At 41.8% G+C, this 18,550-nt stretch overlaps 1 protein-coding gene across 1 annotated transcript in view; it reads right to left on the reverse strand.

The window, feature by feature from the left end:
- Positions 1 to 3,671: 3,671 nt before the first annotated feature.
- cdc73 (cell division cycle 73, Paf1/RNA polymerase II complex component, homolog (S. cerevisiae)) overlaps positions 3,672 to 18,550 on the reverse strand; it is a 28,111-nt gene continuing 13,232 nt past the window's right edge. Inside the window, exons 11-17 of the mRNA XM_073490831.1 lie at positions 12,645 to 12,702; positions 9,422 to 9,457; positions 9,181 to 9,268; positions 6,534 to 6,695; positions 5,687 to 5,787; positions 4,621 to 4,762; positions 3,672 to 4,500 (exon numbers count right to left, since the gene is read on the reverse strand). Coding sequence (XP_073346932.1) covers positions 4,464 to 4,500; positions 4,621 to 4,762; positions 5,687 to 5,787; positions 6,534 to 6,695; positions 9,181 to 9,268; positions 9,422 to 9,457; positions 12,645 to 12,702 — 624 coding nt within the window. The 3' untranslated portion in view covers positions 3,672 to 4,463. The remainder of the gene's footprint in view (positions 4,501 to 4,620; positions 4,763 to 5,686; positions 5,788 to 6,533; positions 6,696 to 9,180; positions 9,269 to 9,421; positions 9,458 to 12,644; positions 12,703 to 18,550) is intronic.

Here is an 18,550-nt window from a genome sequence, read left to right on the forward strand (position 1 = left end):
CCCACAACTTACTATGACACTAAGTAGACATGGCACTGTGAAATTCAACGTCATTTGTGTTCCTATAGCTCCCTGTGAAACAACTGTACAAGGTGTACTTGCAGACACAAATCAATAAGTCCAATCTGGAAATGGATCACATAAGGCTGCAGATCAAAAAGACACAAATGGAAATACAACTGCTGGATCATCAGTTAAGGGTGGGTGATGTCCCCACAGGTGGATGATTTTGAGATTAACTGTACAACATTTGTACTTCCAGGAAATAAAGAAGACCTCATAAAATAAGAGGCATATTGTCTTTCTTTGACACTGGGGAGGTGATGGGTCAGTTAGAAATGGTTGAAGCATATCATGTCTCTAACAGCTCTTCCATCTCGTGCATCAGCACGGGGGTTAGGATTATTGTCTGGATCATCAGACCGCTGATAATGATAAAACATCCAATCGGGGTCTGATAATCCTCTCCCGACGGAGATTTCTGTGGAGTATTTGCGCTTCGACATCAACTGGCTCCTCGAGAAACGGACACGCCATGTCTGCCACTGCCTTCAGTCTGCAGGCTTCAACTTAAGAGCAGGGGAAACTCAGGGTTAGTTGAAGCAAACCTGCCAGCAAGCAGGTTTGTTTCGAGTATGTTGCCCGGGTAACTGACTCAGAATTACGCTGAACTGGCTTTGTGAAACCAAAAAACCAGAGTTTCCCTCATCTCAGGGTTGACTAAGTCAGGGTTTTCACTAACCCTGCTTTCTGAAACGGGCCCCAGGGGATTGTTGGTGTTTACACCTCTAGCACAGGAACTTTGGACCGGGACAGGCCAGGGCTAGCTGGTTAGCATCAGTAACTACTACCTAACATCAGTAAATATCTCTGCAACAGAACGTGTAAACATCATGTCAGTACTGTTATTCATCCACATTCTGTTGATAAATCCTTCGTTCTTACTGCGTCTACTATTTTGTTGTTGTGTTCTTTGATTTGTTTGTGTGTTTAAATGCTGCTATGTTGTGCTTTCGATTTTGTAATGCGTTTCTTCAGATGTTGTTGTGTTTTTCCCTCTCTGGGCCCCTGTACCTCAGGATACAACACTGACCTTTGAGAGTTCAAGTCAGTCAAGTCATGTGTAATCGTGATCTCCATCACGAAAAACCAGCCGAAACCAACCACAAAGAGAACTACTGCATCTCTTCCAAGGGCAGCAGCTCCAGAAAGTGATGCAGGATCGGATGCTGTAAAAGAGGACGTGGGGTCTGGATGCAGTTTGTCCTCTGTGTGTGTGTGAGACCCTCAGTCTCCAGAGCTTTGTATTGATCTCTCCCTGCCTTCTCTGATTGATGAAGACGCTCTCTTTCCAATTTCCTCCTGGGTTTTTTTTTTTTTTTCTTGTTCATCATCCGTCTTCACACTTCATCCTCCTTTGCCCTACATTTTCTTCACACACCTTAAACCCAATGTCCATCCATCAATCCATCTCCAGTGAACTGAGCACAAGTGAGCTGAAGTAGGTTTGAGGTTGGAGGTAGCCACTTAGTCCCCCACTGTGTGGACTGAGCAGTGGAGATAAAGTGCTCATTACTCTTCATTTAGGAAACATCCCCTGCAGACTTCATGTGACGATACAGCTGGAGAATAAACACAGGGGTTTCGACACTTCGTCTGTGTCCCTAACCCAGTTACGGTTTGCTACAAATGCCTTGCCACCAGCCTATACTTGCTGTCAAAGGCTGTGGAAGGAACACATCTTCCTTAACAGCGGAAGTTAATGTATCAAAAGTTCATCCTGACCTTGCAGCAAAAAGCTGTCAGCCAAAGTTAACTGAGAACATAAGAATGTTTTAAGGCTTTGAGTGCTTCTTTTTCTTCGCTAATCTTTGAAAAGCAGAAGTGAAGTTCATGAGATGAATATTTACCCTCATGAGAGCCAGATATGCACTCTCTCCACACACACACACACACACACACACACACACACACACACACACACACACACACACACACACACACACACACACACACACACACACACACACACACACACACACACACACACACACACACACACAAGCTATAAAGACGGTCACACAGTCTTTCAGTTGTGTTGATGCCTCTGGCTGCGTGACGTAATTGTTCTAAAAAAGAGCAGAGTCTGGGAACGCCGGCTGACGTGGCTTCCTGCCTGGCAGCGTCAAGCAGCAGACGATGGGGAGGACGGCGAGGTGGTGAGCCAGTCGATGCTCGCTCCCTCTGGGATGTGCTGCAGTGAATCCTCGTGCCTCAGTGTGGAGCCTGAGGAGCGGAGGGCCGTGGGGATGAGGTGCCTTCCTGCCTGGCTGATGAGCCCACAGCCTGCAACAAAGGCTTCCTGTCAAAGAACTGGTGGGACACGAGACTGAAAAGGCCACTATTATGTTTTGTTATTTCTTCTTCAGTTTGGTAATTTATTTGTTAACCTTCATCCTTGCACAGAGGTAGATTAAAAGGAAACGTTCACCCAAAAGTAAATTCAGTCATTATCTATTCACCTCAGTGTTGTGTAACGTTCTGTAGTCCACTAAACATTTCTGGAGCTTCGCGGCAAAACACCCTTTTTTAAGGCCTTATTTTGGGATTAGTGATGTGAATCCTGGTTCTTTGCAGGGAGCCAGAGTATTTGGCTCAGCTCAGCATTAAGAACTGGCTCTTAAGCGGCTTTGTTTAGTCTGGCTTTGACAATTCAGCCAAGTTTAGCAACATTTTGACCTATGATGGGTATGTGTAGATATAGATCACCTAAATTATTCAATGTAATTATACTAAACCTCATAATTTCCAGAATACCATTACTTTACTTTAAGTCGGTGTAGAAACCTCATGCAAAAACATCAAAACACAAAGCTGTTTCATGTGAAACTCCAGAAATGTTTTGAAGACTACAAAACTCCACCTGACTTTCCATCAGCATGGAGGTGAGTAGATGATGGCTGAATTTTCATTTTTGGGTGAACTTTTCCTTTAATCCCAAGTATTTTCAGGGCATCTCAGTAGGGAGATACACGTCTAAATCTGAGTTATCTCGTCTGTCTGGTTAATAGCCAGTCATCATTACACTGGCTCTGGAGGAACCCATTTCTATGGCACACAATTCATTTGCCAAGTGGTGGACAGTGGTGTTTGAGGGGCAGGGGCAAAAAAAATAAAAAAGGGCACCACATGGATGCGAGGGGGCACCAGCGCAGGAAGTTGTGATATATTCATAGTGAAGAGAGGTTACTTCCCCACGTTTTGTCCACTGGAAGGGCACCCTAGAGGGCACTTTATCATGTTTATCTACCTGGGGCAACCAACTAAATACCCCTCAACTCACACACTCACTCACTATGGTGGCTGTTAAAAACACAAAAGACTCTCTCTAAAGCCAGTGTTTGGTTTGTCTGCTCTGGGCTACAGTGGAAACATGGTGGACTCTGTGGAAGATGACACATTCCCTGTATAGATAATCAAGGCTCATTCTAAGCTATTGATTAATAGTTTCAGGTAGCTGAAAACATAATTATGAATATTTTATGCCATTTCTGCCAATACAATATTTCAAAATCCTTTACACTGGACCTTAAAGATCAAATAAAACCTATATGAAACTGAGAAAACGATAAAGTGAACTTCAACCATGTACAACAGGCAGTAGACAGATATTTGTTTCTTTGAGGCTTTATTGTCTATTTTCATGTAATGACATAAAGCAATACTTTCCATTACTTCTCTCCTCTAGCACAAGACCAACAAAGAAGAAGAAGAAGAAAAAAAGACTTTAACAAGGTCATTGCATGACCAAATATGTGCTGTTCTTTCAAAAACTGAACTAGGAACTGACTGAGATCATTTAACTGAACCAGAACAGAGTCGTCTTCTGAAGTATTAACAAATCACTTACCTGCGTCCTCCTCTCTGCTCCAAGAGCTTTGGCTCTGACAATTTTTTTTTATCATATATGTACATTCAGACCACAAACACCCAAAATAAAAAAAGAGAATTGTAAAGGAAGTCTCTTTTCTCAAATGAAGTGGCTGTTTGGTTTGTACTGAGAGTCACGTTCACATTTCTCTCAGTCTAAACATTGCTGAGTTGAATTCACTGACAACAAAAATGCAAACTTCCCTCCCTCCGACCCCATTATGTGTTTGTCTCCACAGTATGTTGCCTTTTTATATAAAACATATTTTGGTATCTTGTTGAACTACATGAAAACATTAGAAAACAAATACAACAAAAACACAAAAATCCCCTAAAATCTCCTCTCCGGTGTCCAGAGCAACATATCCACAGAGGAAGTTGGAGGAAGTCCACTGGATAATTTGTCCTCCTTCTTGTGTTAACATGGGGATAATGATGGAAGATGGGATGGCAGCTTGGATTAGAGGGGCCACCTCTGCAAGAGGTGGACCAGGGAGAGTTGGATGGTTGGAGATGGACGCTGTGATCTGGGCTCAGAACCTGAGGTGAGATTTGTGTTTCACCATGTATCTGTTAAACAAGGAAAGGAAGGAAAGGTGAGTTTTATGCAAATTGAAACATAATTCTGTACAACTGCAGTACACAAAAACAGATGGGTGTACATGGACCTGCACAAGAATAAAGACTGACCTGTCGAGGGTTTCCCAAAAGCGCAGGAAGACGGGCCGGTCCAGATGGCGCCTGTGGCGGCTCAGCTCCAGGACGGTCACGTCCCACTTCTGCACGTTGGGGTCTGTCTTTGCCTCATCATACTTCAGATGAAAGGCTCGGACTGGAGGGGAAACATGCACAGAGTTGAGGGTGGAAGGAAACAAGGCGCCATCACTGCTGTGGCACCTTTAATTAAAATTCACACATAAACTGATTACTCAATTAGCTGTTTGCTCTCACGGCTCCAGACTAACTTCTTCCACTAGTAGCACTGGTGCTTCTCTCTGGAGATTTAGGAGCACGAGCACAACATTTAAGAGCACCACATAAATCATCATGCAAAGCACTGATGATTAATAATAAAAAGTAATAATACAAATTATTACATTCCCTGTGATTTAAACTGTATCGCAAAAATCATTCAAGTGTTTTAGAGGAAGTTTCCAAGAGTCCCACTGAATCAGGTACTAGACATCAGGCTCCGACAGACCCCTGGAGAGGTTTAAGGTGACTGCTATCACTGCTGTGTACAGTGACACTTATGTGCAGTTTGATCATAAAATACATCTGACAACTACTGTACTTGGCATATGACAGACAAACAGAATGACAGCTGACTCATATGAACTAGTTCAACGCAGGTTGCATGTGCATCAATCCACCTTATATAGGCTACGTTTAGGAAATGGCTGTATCATCACTGTGCTGCATTTTTATAGACCATGAAAATGATGGTCAACTCTCGCCCACATCCAGCCCTAACCCTTCCTCAGATCAGGTCTTGCGGGGGGAGTAACAAATGTAGTTACAAAACCCGCAAATTTACAGAGCAAGTGGATGAGCTGATTGATCATGTTGCTGGCTAAACAATTTTTTTGTTATTGCTGTGGTAGTCTACAACAATGCATAGTGGTTTTGAAAGTCATCTAGTTGTTTTGTGAACATGCGCGCATATATAACATTATTTTTCTTATCACTTTTCAGGCAGTCGTTTGATCTGTTCCGGGACCAATATCTAAAGAATTTCACAGTCTGTATCACTCACTTTTGGCGAAAATGTCGACAGGAGATCCATCAGGCAGCAGCCACGGCCAGCCTTTGAACTGCCAGGCAGGACCCTGCACAAACACAGCCACCACTCGATCCCTGCAGGCAGAAAGATTGGTTGTTCTTGTTGTTTTTGAGACGTGTTTGTCAAGCAGCTGTGTTGATGTTAGCATGTAGATTGGTGCACTTTATACTGTAGGGTTAGTGTATTGAGGGTTGACGGGCACTCCACCAGGATGTAAAATCCTGCTCCTATACTGGGGCTGAAAACATAATGAAAATACAACTGAGAGGGGGAAAAAAAGAAAAGAAACTGAGAAGAAACCTCAACACAGAGGCCAGATTTGTGAAGTACTTAGAATATGACACAAAGTGGTAAATATCCTCAAGAACAAAAGCTGTGCATGTAACACAGGCTGCATGTGCAACCCTGAGTCATATTCCTAAAATACTAATGACTCAGTCACAGACGCTGGTGTCAACAGCTGAGCCCTCTGAGGAGTGGACTTACAAGTGGTCGTTTAATGCAGTGACTAATGCAAACAGGCTGTACAAATGTAACTGTGCATCTGCAAACAGACTGAATTTTAAGCTGAAAAGGATTCAGTCGAAGGTCAAATGCTTTGCATACTGTTTCACAAGACAAAACTAGAATGTATGTGATTATATTTTACAGAAATGAGCAGAGTATTTCATCAGAAAGGCTCACAGTAGAAGAAGCTACTAAATTAGAGATATTCTCATGCTATGCAATCCTCAGAGCCGTGCTGGTTTTTCCACATACCTGTTCTGTTTGGGGGAAGAATGTCAATAAGCCATTAAACAGACATTAAATAAACGCTCACCAGTCCTGCGGAGCCAGTTTGAGCGGCTGATCAATGATGCGGTACGGCACAGTGACGCTCAGTGTTGTGCCACCAGGTTGGATCTGATCTTTGCGCCTCTGAAGCAGAACCTCATTGTCGCGCTGGAGTCCCTGCTTCTTCTTCTCTTCTGACGTGACAAACCTGGTATGGTACAAAGTTTATACTGTTGCTTCATTTGGTCACTGTTACACATGTTCTTACTTGAGTTCAAACATGACTTTCAGTTAGTCAATCTATAAACCCCTCGCCTGAAGAGCGATTGTCAAAACATATCTTAGAATGTAGGCAAAGAGTTTTGTCAGGCTTTGGATTTTTCAACATGATGAAGTGTACATGGAGGTGTACAAAGACAGATAATAGGTCTATAATGAGTTTAGATGCTGAATTCCTCTGTGCCCTTTCCAAAACCAGAAATACAAGAGCACAATTGTTAATAACTACATAAAATAACATCTACTCCATTAAACCCCAAACCTTCGTTATACTTGTCCCAGCCACATTTTAAAGGCTTCCTGCGCCCATGCATGAGAGATTTGTTCTTGTGCGGTTTAGCACATTTTTGAATGTTAAACCCTTAAAAAATAATATTTTTTTCCTCCGCAAATTTTGCTGGTTGCTTATTCAAATCACTTACTGTATTTATGTAACGTTATAGAGGATTAACATATGAAACCACGTTTCTAATACTGAAGACGAGATTGTTTCATGCAGGCATACAGTAAACACAGATGGAGTTGTTGCATTGTGATGGTTAAAAATCAACAGTTTCCACAGATGCTGATCCTATTTGGAAACAGGTCAAGCGTATCATATGCACAGACGTATTCATGTCCACTGGTCTCTTGTCCATTTAACATGAGTGATATGTTACCTTGAGCTGACATTATGTATTACCTCCACATTCCAAAGAGAAAAGAAATGTGATTTTTCTACTTATAATGGATTCGTTGCCACACAAGCAAACATTACTACAGAACATTTCCTCTCCTCTGCTCTAGGCTTCAATCTCGTCATAGCTGCTATATTTATTTGCACAATTCATTTCAAGTATAGATAATGGGTTTAATTAACAAGTAGATGTTTTCCAGCCCTGATTATTTCGCTGTCACATTCAAAACTGGACGTTCATCCTTCATCATCTCTTGCTACATCACAGTTGACAATTAAAAAAATGATAAAAGCGCATTCATCATTTCCATCTGGGCTGCTGTGTGATCACCAGCATCTTCTCATGCGGTTGTTATATAATCATGAACTGTCCAACTGTCACCATCCTGTTAGCACATTACTTAATTGCTGTAATCACAGAGGAAAGGGAAACTGTGCCACTGGGTGTATCAAGGCACAGTGTGCCTTGATACACCCAGATTGTATCAAGGCTGATTGCTGCTTGAGTGTGTTGTAATGAATACACATTTTCAACATGTTTTGCTGAGGAAAAGTTATAGTTTGAGCTGGAACCAAGATAAGGTTCATGGAAGTGTAACGATGAACAGATAATCACAAAGATATGTAGAATTACTGCCCTGGGGTTGTTACAGCTTACGTCCATGTCTGTCCTGACTAATATAATATATGCCGGGAAGACTTTGAAGGAATTTAATAAAAAAGGTATTAGGTATAGATCTTGTTGATATGGAAGTTATCACCATATAAACGATACGATTCCACTGAATCATTTCCAATGAGAAACATGCTGTCATCACTTAGAGACAATTTCAGAGAAGTACAGAGGACTGAGAGAGCTTCATCACATGATGCACCAACAATCACCTGAAGCTCAAGAGCAGCAAAACCACTTAGCTTGTTCTTCAAGTATGGATGCTGCTATAACTTGTAAAACGTGGACGCTACACACACGTCTTCAACCACCACAGTTTGAAAGGTGGGCAGCTACAATAAGTGACAAACAAATCTGAAAGATGGTCACGAAAACTGTTTTTTGCAGAACATTATGATGTCACAGTGAACTATCATCCTTTTATCCCGTTACACTTGATGTGGAATTTTGTAACAACGAGCATATGAATATTTCAGTTATGATGAAGTACAATTGCCGCGTTGCTGTTTTATGTCTGTGTGCACCAGTCAAATTGCCGTCCCTGAGCTGTGGCGTTGAATAACGGCTAGAACATTTTTTGCAGAATATTATGATGTCACAGTGCATTCAACATCTGACCTTTTGGATATCAAGTGTCATAACTTCATTATTTTATCCTATTGGACACTGGTATGTTGGATTTTTTCCTAATTATTGTAGAAATTCTTGAGCTAAAGCTAAAAATGTGTTTTGTGAGGTCACAGCGACCTTGACCTCTGACCACCAAATTCTAGTCAGCTCATGCTTGAGTCATAGTGAACATTTGTACCAAATTTGAAGAAATTCCCTCTTGAGTTCTTGAGATATCGTGTTCACAAGAATCAGATGGAAGAACAGACGGACAACCTGAAAACATAATGCTACTATGATGCCTCTGCGCCGGTGACAACCATTGTTGGAGGCATTATGTGCCTGGGTTATTCATCTGTCTCAACGTGAACTGATTAGAGTTTGCTTGTCAAAGGTAACTGGTACATAATAAAAAAACCTTTTTAAGCCAAGTGCGGAGGCCAGTTGTCCACTTACTTTAGATCCTGCAGAAGCTCCTTCGCATTGAGCATTGTGATGAGTGAGGTGGTGGCAGCGGGAATGATGACAATGGGTGTCCGGGACCCTGTCGACAAAGTCAAAGGAAAGGCTCTTAAAAACAGGTAGTGTAAAGGAAGTCAAATGACAGAATGGTGATGATATGACGTACTAAACGGCACACTGTATTTTTTTCATGAATACTAAAAACTTAGCATTTGACTAAGTGAAAGTGACGTACCTTTCTTTTGATTAGGTGGGGGTCTGGCTTGAGAAACTAGAGGAAAAAAAGACGAGAAAAATGTGAAAATGTGTGTATAAATACAACATATACAGGCAGCATTACATTTCACAGAGAGCGGATAATATAATGATACAAGACACTGGCATAGAACTGGAGTCTATCCACGCCGCTGTACAATGACTGCACGCTGTTCCTCAGGGACAGTGATGGAATGTAACCAAGTACATTCAGGTATTGTACTTAAATACAATTTTGAGGTAGTTGTACTTTACTTGAGTACTTCCATTTTCTGCTACTGTATACTTTCACTACACTACATTTACTTGAGAACTTTAGTTACTAGTTACTTGGCAGATTACACTATTGATCTCGTGAGAGGTGAGTTGTTTCAGGAAGAAGACGGTGGATACATGAGGCGGAGAGAAGAGTCTGGTGTTTACCTCTAGGAACTGCCAGCAAGAATTATTTTCCAAGGTCTTTGCTGGATAGTTTTACCTCAGTGTGACTTTTGGGTACTTTTTATGACACTGCTCGCGGACGGGTTAAATGAGAACAAACTCCACTTCTTTGGCACTGAGTTTGATTGTATGTGACCAATAAATATTCTGCACTAACTACTAAATCACACTAACTAGTACAACATTAAATGCTTTAGCTGAACGATTCCTGAGAAATTATTCACTGCAGATGGCTCACTTCAAAACCTCAAATATTCAAAGACATGAACGATCTCTAGGCTGCAAGGAGTGTGCATTCCTTTCTTTAGGCCTACATATATCAAGCTGAGTTCCTCTGATCTAATCTATATCGTGGGCAAATTTGACTGACGCTGCTTTGACATGCTCTCACTTGAAAGCTGCAGGAGCATCGTGGGTCCATATTTGCTAAGAAGGGAAACAGACATATGATTCTTCTCACCAAACAAAAGTCCCTTTCACAGAGGCAACTTCCTCCGGAGATCATGTGCATATTTTCTATGGGATGGTCATGTGTGGCAAAAGCCAATATTACAGAAAATGTGACTGAAATGTTTTGCTCAAGGCCGAGTGAAGTGTAACTGTTCTGTGGCTGAGCAAAAGTTAAAAAGAAAAGCATTTTAAAGAGTATAAAACCTGATCACAGTCAACGAATATCATTGTCATGTACCTTTAATGAAGACTACCACACCTTGTCTCATTCCACATGGACATGTTTACAGATAGTAGCTAATAATAATAATAAAGTGAACAGAGGAATCCCCCTCGAGCTACAAAAGGTCAAATGTAGCAGCTGCTAGTCTCTGTGGAGTGTGACTGATTTGTTGGTTGGATAATGCAGTGTTTTCTCCTCTCACTGTCCCTGTTAAAGAGATAAGATAATCCTTTAAAGCTGTGGGTGGGAGAGCTAAATGACTGACACGTGCAGACAGCTGTCCAACATTTACTGACAGGCGGTGTGGGGAGGGAAACCGCCCACAGCCAGGATAGACGTGACTTGGTGACACTTGATGAAAATCACTAGCGGCGGTCGAGGTTACAGAGGATAATGACAGGAAGGGAGCTGCTGTGACAGAGTTTTTCTAGTTTAGTTATTAAAACTGAAAACAATTTCTGGGGAGAACAGAGATTTTACATTTAACATTTTTTGCCTCATAGATAAGATGATACATGACAGTTGGCACATTAAAAGACACCTGTCTTTGTGTCAGTTAGTTACTCAGTCTGTTTCCATGCAGTGCAGTGCAGAGTCAAATTATTACTCAAAATGCTTTCTTTTAGTCAAAGTGGCAAAATTCCAGTAGACTGCAACATGAATAGTAGGGATGCACTATGTAGGAATGTTGGTTAAAAAAAACAAAAGATCATATTGCGATTATTTAGACAGATATTGCGACTGTGATGTGGTTCACAATTAGTGGGAATGAACATTTTTGCGTCACAGTGTTCATTATTGCTGGAAAAAAAGAAAAGAAATTGTAGTGCTGCAGAGATGCATGATAAATTCTGTTTTTACAAAGCTTCTTGCAATTTCACATGATCATGTTGGGATTTCAATAATATTCCGATACTTGCACAGCCCCAGTAAATACTTACACAATTTGCTCTGACTGTCCTGTAGTGCAGTGGTTCTCAAAGTGGGGGAATATTCATTTCCACGAAAAAGTCCACCCATAAGTAAGATTATGATGAATGTATGACTATATATCATGGGTTTCGCACAGATGGGGGACCCTGGGACAAACTCTTATCAACCCGGGCTCCGTGGTCTAACTTGTGTCAGTTCAGGGGCCCTTGAAGGGAAGGTTTGAGAACCACTGATGTTGTGAATTTTATAGACTCTTCTGCAAAGGCACAGGTTAAAATAGAAAAGAGTGCAGACGGATCTGCGCTCTGTTTGTGTTTGCTAACGAGGTATGATCTCTAGTTACGAAAGGTGAACCCACCGGAGTCGACTGAACAGTGTACCAATTGTACTTTTTATCCAGTCTGTCCCACCTGCCAGGTAGCTTTAGTCAAAGCAGTCAGTAGCTGTATGGTACAACCTGTACTTCTGTATTTCTGAATATGCTTAGTGATGAAAGTCTGGCACAACTACTGCTACTCTTGTTCAACTGTCATTCACATTAAGTCCAAAAAAATGGGATTCAATCATATTAAAAAAACAGAAAATTTGCTCGTCAAGTTTTGTTAAACCTCCATACATAAAAATTTCACAATAATAGTAATAGTCATAATTGGCCATGTATGCAGTTCGAGGTGTCTTGTCAGTCATTTTACAGATGTCTCTTTTTTAAGGAATTTGAAAAGGCACAATCCAAAGCAAGCACTCAGTAAAAGGGGCAATATGTAAGAATTTTGAGTTGTTCAAAAATCAATTAAAATTAGCAACAGAATGTAAATAAGTACCAGTTTTGACATTTTGTGTAGGCCTACTGTGTTGCAGAAATATCTACTGAAGTTAGCATGCTAACTAGCTTGCGCTGGCCCCACTTGGCCCAAAGCTCCTGAGCTACCGGTGTAAACACCAATACTACCCTGGTCCTCAAGCTCCCAGTTCAAACCACTAGCTGCACAGCTAACTGAGCCAACTAGCTAAGGCAGCTGCTGTTAGCAGCATTTAGCGGTTATTCCGGTGATATGCTGCCCACTATTTGTTTTGAGGAGGAATTTCACAGGTGGCCAATTCTTACATATTGCACCTTTGTAGGCAGACATATGCATGAATGTGCGTGGACACTAACCTGGACGAGGGACAGGCTGCAGCGCCGGGGTCTGGGCCTTCCGAGCAGATGCCCCTTCCTGGAACACACAAGAACCAACGTGCATGAAAATCCAAAGGCTTAACTGAATTATTCTGACCGCTCAACGACACTCACTTAGACTTTGAGCGCTACAAATTACTGAAAGTAATGAAACAGCCAGTCTGAGAGGAACATGTACATTAAAAAAAGCTGAGTTATGGGAAAATGGGATAAGTTCAATTTAAAAGCTGTGACCCTGTTTCTACATTAATAGAATTCTCCTGGGAGAACATGGTCCTTTGCTGATAGTGGCTCATTCTCCACTCCCTCCAGGTCACTATTGATTCCCTGTAGAGACGTAAGTGTGTGCGCAAGTGCGTGCACGTGGTGGTTGGAGAGATGGGGGCTACACTAGGGGTCACAGACTTGCAGTAATCCATCATCCAGTGACATTCCCGCAGGCTGGAGCTCAAGCTGACAGAGGAGCTACAGAAACATGCAGACCTGGCTGGCCTATGGCTGAGGCCGATCAGTGCCAATACTGTCAGAGTGCTGTTACCTGACAGTCCATACCATCCCTGAATTCACAAGTGACAACAAACTCAACACAGTTATGTCTTAAATGAATAATAGTAGAACTATTATTGATAGATTTATATAAAGGCCGACCGTCTGGCTGAACCCAAAGCAAATATTACAAAATATTTAATTGGCTTGCCACAAAAAAAAGAAAAAAAGAACCAGTTACTGCTCTGTTTATGCAAATGAAATTTAAAGTCGTACTATTGTAACTTTGCCACAGAATGAAGATCATGTGATGTGTAGAAACAAAATTAGCGTTAGCTAAAGACATGACCTATCTCCATTATTAATTTAACACACAATGCAAGCTTTATAGCCTTGAACTAAACATACAATATATGATTTATGTGAAACTGTCCATTTTTCCTCTCAATAGTCTATGAAATTACAAGTGTGAAAACTATGAAAATATCATACCTGAGCAGTGTGAAGCCTAAAACTTGCTCATGCAGTCCAGTCTAAGACCCGAAAGATACACTGTTTACAAGAATACAAAAACAGAGCAAAGCAGCAAGTCCTCTAATTTATGAAGTTAGAACTAATGTTTGGCATTTTGCTTTAACAATAACTTTTTAACTAACTAGCGATTTTCGTGGTGATACATTTTCTGTCAATTGATTAATCTACTATTCGACTAGTGGTTTCAGCACTCGCCCATTTTACTCCCTCCCTCTCTTTCTATCACCACTTCTCTTGAAAAGACCACAAGCACCAGTGGTGAAAGTCAAAACAGAACTTTACAGTTCCAGTTGTCATTTTCAAAGTGTATATAGTTCTTTAATTTATAGTTTAATGTATGTAATGTAGTGCTTGAATTTCTGGCCCATCACATGTACACTACAGGACAGTATGGTCTATACCCTGTCAGTTTGTCTTTGGGTATTTATGCAAAATTCAGTATGTCTTGTAATAGACAAGATTATGTCATGTTTCACTATCTCATAGGGGTATGGGGAAGATAACTTTTATGGTGAAGATCTCTTAAAGTGTTAAAAAAGCAAAACTATTTAGGTTGGGTCACACTTCTGCTATAAAAGCTAAAAAGCTTAGCTACCAACTGTTACACATGTAACCACCAGCTTCCACCGGGCCCATCTCAGCCGCGATACAGCTCGGGTTTCCACCAGCTGTGCGACGGCACGTTCCAGAAGACCTGGGACGCTGCGGCTCTCTGTTCTGCTCTGCAGAGAAAATGCGCAGTCTATTCGATCGAGCCAGACAGGAAGTCGCACACCTTATTGCCATAGTGCATCCAGTCGATTTTCAAAATAGAAAACACCCTGTGCCGACTCGTGGTCTACAGCACCACAAAGTAGGAAATATTAACAATAAACACACAATGAAACAATTTAGCTATGGAGCCTACTCAACCACACTGGAGGCACAAAAATCAAGGAAAAATAACGAAATAAACACAATCTGAGCAATTCAACAACATCAGGCAGGCATGATGCCCTTCTTCTGAAACGCTCTCAGTGGGATGGAAAGTTGCATGCAGAGCAGAGCAGAGCAGAGCAGAACAGAACAGAACAAATCAGCGTTGCACACTCCAAGTAACAAAGATGTGCCCGATGGAATAAAGGGGTAAGAGATCTGTGTGAAGCCTCATGTTATCATGCAAAAGAGGTCTTTGAAATACATTATTCAAGCCACGAATCCACAGTAAAAATAATGAACAGCATGTGAATATTTCAAAAGATTAATTTTGACTTCCCCGTGCTGTCCACTGATGCCAGGACAGTTCATCCCTGCCAATCCAAGCAATTCTGATGTCAAACTACTGAGCACTGAGAAATAAAGAGCTCTGTGCCAGAGCTGAGGTTTAGAGAATTCCATTTGCACACCGTCGCACTGCACATTTACCATAATATAAATGCATTAGAAATCAGCCAGTCTTAACTATTAGTGGGTCCCAAGGTCTCGCCATGATTACCAAATTCATTTTCTCTCCTGCCATCCCACTCGCTGCAGGGCAGGGTCTGTCAGCAGCACTGCAGGATCACTGTCAATTACAGATAAACTGCTTGTCTGCAGCTCAGCTGCAGCTTGGACACTTGTACATTCTCTCCCTTTGACAGTACGCTCTGCACGGAAAGATCCAAGAGATGCTCTACTCCACATTACAGATTTACAAAACAGTATTCAAGGGAATGCAAGATAAATGGAAGCACCAGGGACTTTCCAGGCGGATGATAGCCACTACATCGATGCAAAATCCTGTAAATCCAGTACTTCTGTACTACAAGGCAGCCTTGCTAACTGAACTGAAACATTATTTGCAGTAATAACATATGATACTAAACATGTATAGTAGTTTGTCCTAGACAGCTGTGCTTGCTTTTATGGTCCAACATCATGGACTCATAACATCAATGTATTGTACAAACTGTGAAACTGGTAAAATAAATGGAAGTATTTCACCACTAGAAAAGTGGCCCTTGCATAAAACTGAGCGGGCTCTGCAGTAGAAAGAGGCAATTATTTAAATGACCGGGAGAAAACCAAGAAAAACATCCAGCAACCAGAATGTGCTGAACCTTTCAATTCTTTAAATTTTAAATGTTTAATTTGTCCAACCAACAGCTTATAAAGAGATTAAACTTAAGCATATATACAGAGTATTGTATCATTTTGTGTTCTGATCTTTCCTGCACCATGAAATAAAATATCACACCTAGTCTTAACGTGGCAAAATTCAAATGAGAATGCCTGAAAAATGTGGGTGTTATAGACCACCACAGCTGAATGAGCACAGCGGAAACATTGTTTTAATTATCTGTGTTCTCATCATCACCCAGTACAAGAGACTGGCAGGAGACGCATTTAAAGACTGTGACCAAACAGGGTTTTTGGGTTGCACTGTCCATCACTGCACTGATAAAGAAGATGTAACCTGACCATCAGTTCAATTTGGCATTCTGCAAATCTTTAAGATTTGTGAAAAAGCCGACATGAAGGGTTCCCTCCCCTCTCCTCTTACTTCACAGCATGCCAAAACGAGATAATGCTTTATTCCTCTTTCTGGAGAGTGGGCGTGAATACAAATAGGTCAGCAGCCCAGCCCCCCTCCCCTTGAACAGAGCAGGCAGCAACAGCAGCAGAGACGGCGTGACGTGGTGGGAGAGCGTAATGCCACCAAGCCTGGAGCTGACACACAACTCACAGCGCTACCTCCTGTTCATCTCCCTCCTCCCCTGCTGCTTCTAGCCCTCTCACAGATATCAAAACGACAGCACAGAGCGGAGCACAAGGAGCTGCTGATTTAGGAGGGCGAGAAGAGGTGAGTGGAAACAACCCCCCCCCCCAGACATAGATGGCACATGCAGGGAGGGAAGTTAACATGAGAGCATGTGAATGAAAGAGGAAATAAGAATCAGCACGGAAATGGAAAAAAAACGTTGGCAAACATAGAGATTCAAGGCTTATGCATCATCCAGAGATGATCCCCATCCATCCCCCGCTGCTGTGATATACACAATACGACAAGCGAGGACAATGAAAGGACCCTGGGCTGCAGCTAACTGACAACTACCGACTCCTGACTGCCTTTGGCAAAAGGCAGCAGCAACGCAGCACCGTTAGCATCAAGCCTCTGGGGACAATGCGCCAAGGCAGATGGAGAGACTGCAATGCTGGAGATCTGACACATGTTCTGCCCATGCACGCACTCATACACACACTTGTGTATGCATGTGGTAGAGGGCTATCAGTGCCTGGAAGAGGACTAAATTTCCCCCGTCAACACCCACACGTGGGTTGGGATAAAAGAAGAAAATGATTGGTCGAATACTGTAGAGGAAATAAAGGAGAACCTGAGTCGTCAGGCATAAGCTGTATTGTGATCTGGCTAACAGCGCAGTCGGAGCATCAGTGTGTGACGATTGTAATTCATCATATTTAGGAGGGATGGATTCCAGAGCGAGATGATTACCTACATTTAAACAGGTGAGTTTATGTTGCGAAGGCTTATAATGCAAGCAACACAAATCAGCACATTGCTTCACTAAAGAAATAATTCATGCATTAAAATCAATCAGCAGTTTATATGACAACCACAGGATGTGAAGGGTGTGCCTATTTAAGGGTAACGGTAGTTTTCGTTTCTGTTGATGCATGTAAAAGAGCCAACAACAGTCTTTTCAGTGCTTCTGTGAGCTCTCACAAACCGCTCTTTGTCTTGTTGGGGTCCTTTAAGAGGGTAGTGTGTAATTCAGTAAAAAACTGAGAGAACACACTCCACTTCAGGGTGCTAGCAGCCTGCAAGCATAGGCTGTTCTTTCAGTAAGCATTCCTCTTCTGGATACTGTTCAAGAGCCAGAAAGCAGAACATATTCTGTTCATCCCTTTACTGAAAGCAACATAAGATGGTTCCTTTAACCAAAAAAGCAACGTTATGCAGCCTTAAACGAAGTTAGGTTAACAACCAGTAACCACAAAGATGCGAAAATAACTTCTACTAATGTAAACAGTGTATGGAGTATATTCTAAGTGCCGTATTGTAGGCAACTGGACATGTTTCAGTTTCTTGAAGACATTTCACCTCTCATCCAACCATGACCTGGATGACTGAGAACTTTCATCAACCTTTATGGAGTTTAAATTGTTCCACATAAGTGCTATGCAAACACTACTACTGACTCAAAGCAGGAAGTAAATTGGATTCATGTCAGTATTCAAGCGTCATCCATAAGTATAAAATGTATACTTTATCAAACCATTTCAATAAATGAATTAAAGTTCATATGAAAACACAGGGTCAAGGGTGAATACTGCTATGGGATGCAGAGTCAGCTGCTCATTTACATATCCAGTAGTTATGGACCAACATTATTATTCATTTGGAGTCATGTTTGTGGCCACCTGATAGATGGAAGTCCCATGCTCACTTTTCTTTTAGCTCCGTTTGCGATCTCCACCAACTCCCGAGGACAATATCTGGCTGCTACATGCTCCACTAGTGCTCGCCAGCTAGCTTGGTTTGCAGCATGCAATGGTGATTTTACTGGTAACAGCTTCCTGGTGAGAGCTGCGAAAGTGAACTATAGTAATAAAGTTGCTGGCTGTAAAACCAAAACAATCAAATGAAAGAGCATATAACATGCTGTATGTGTCTTATCACTTCAATATATCCTCTTCTCTGTCTCCTAGGCAATCATTAGAGTGGACCCACACCTCACAGCTGGCTTGTCAGAACACAACCAAAGCGATCTGGATATACAAGAATGAGATCTCAACACTGGGGTTTTTCACAAGTCTTTTAGGCAGCTCATCACACACTTCACAAAGCCTTGTCAGAAGCTGCTGAGGTCTGCCCTTAAAAGTGT

Source organism: Pagrus major, chromosome 21 (genome assembly GCF_040436345.1).
Source record: "Pagrus major chromosome 21, Pma_NU_1.0".
In the NCBI taxonomy this organism is placed as follows: domain Eukaryota; kingdom Metazoa; phylum Chordata; class Actinopteri; order Spariformes; family Sparidae; genus Pagrus; species Pagrus major.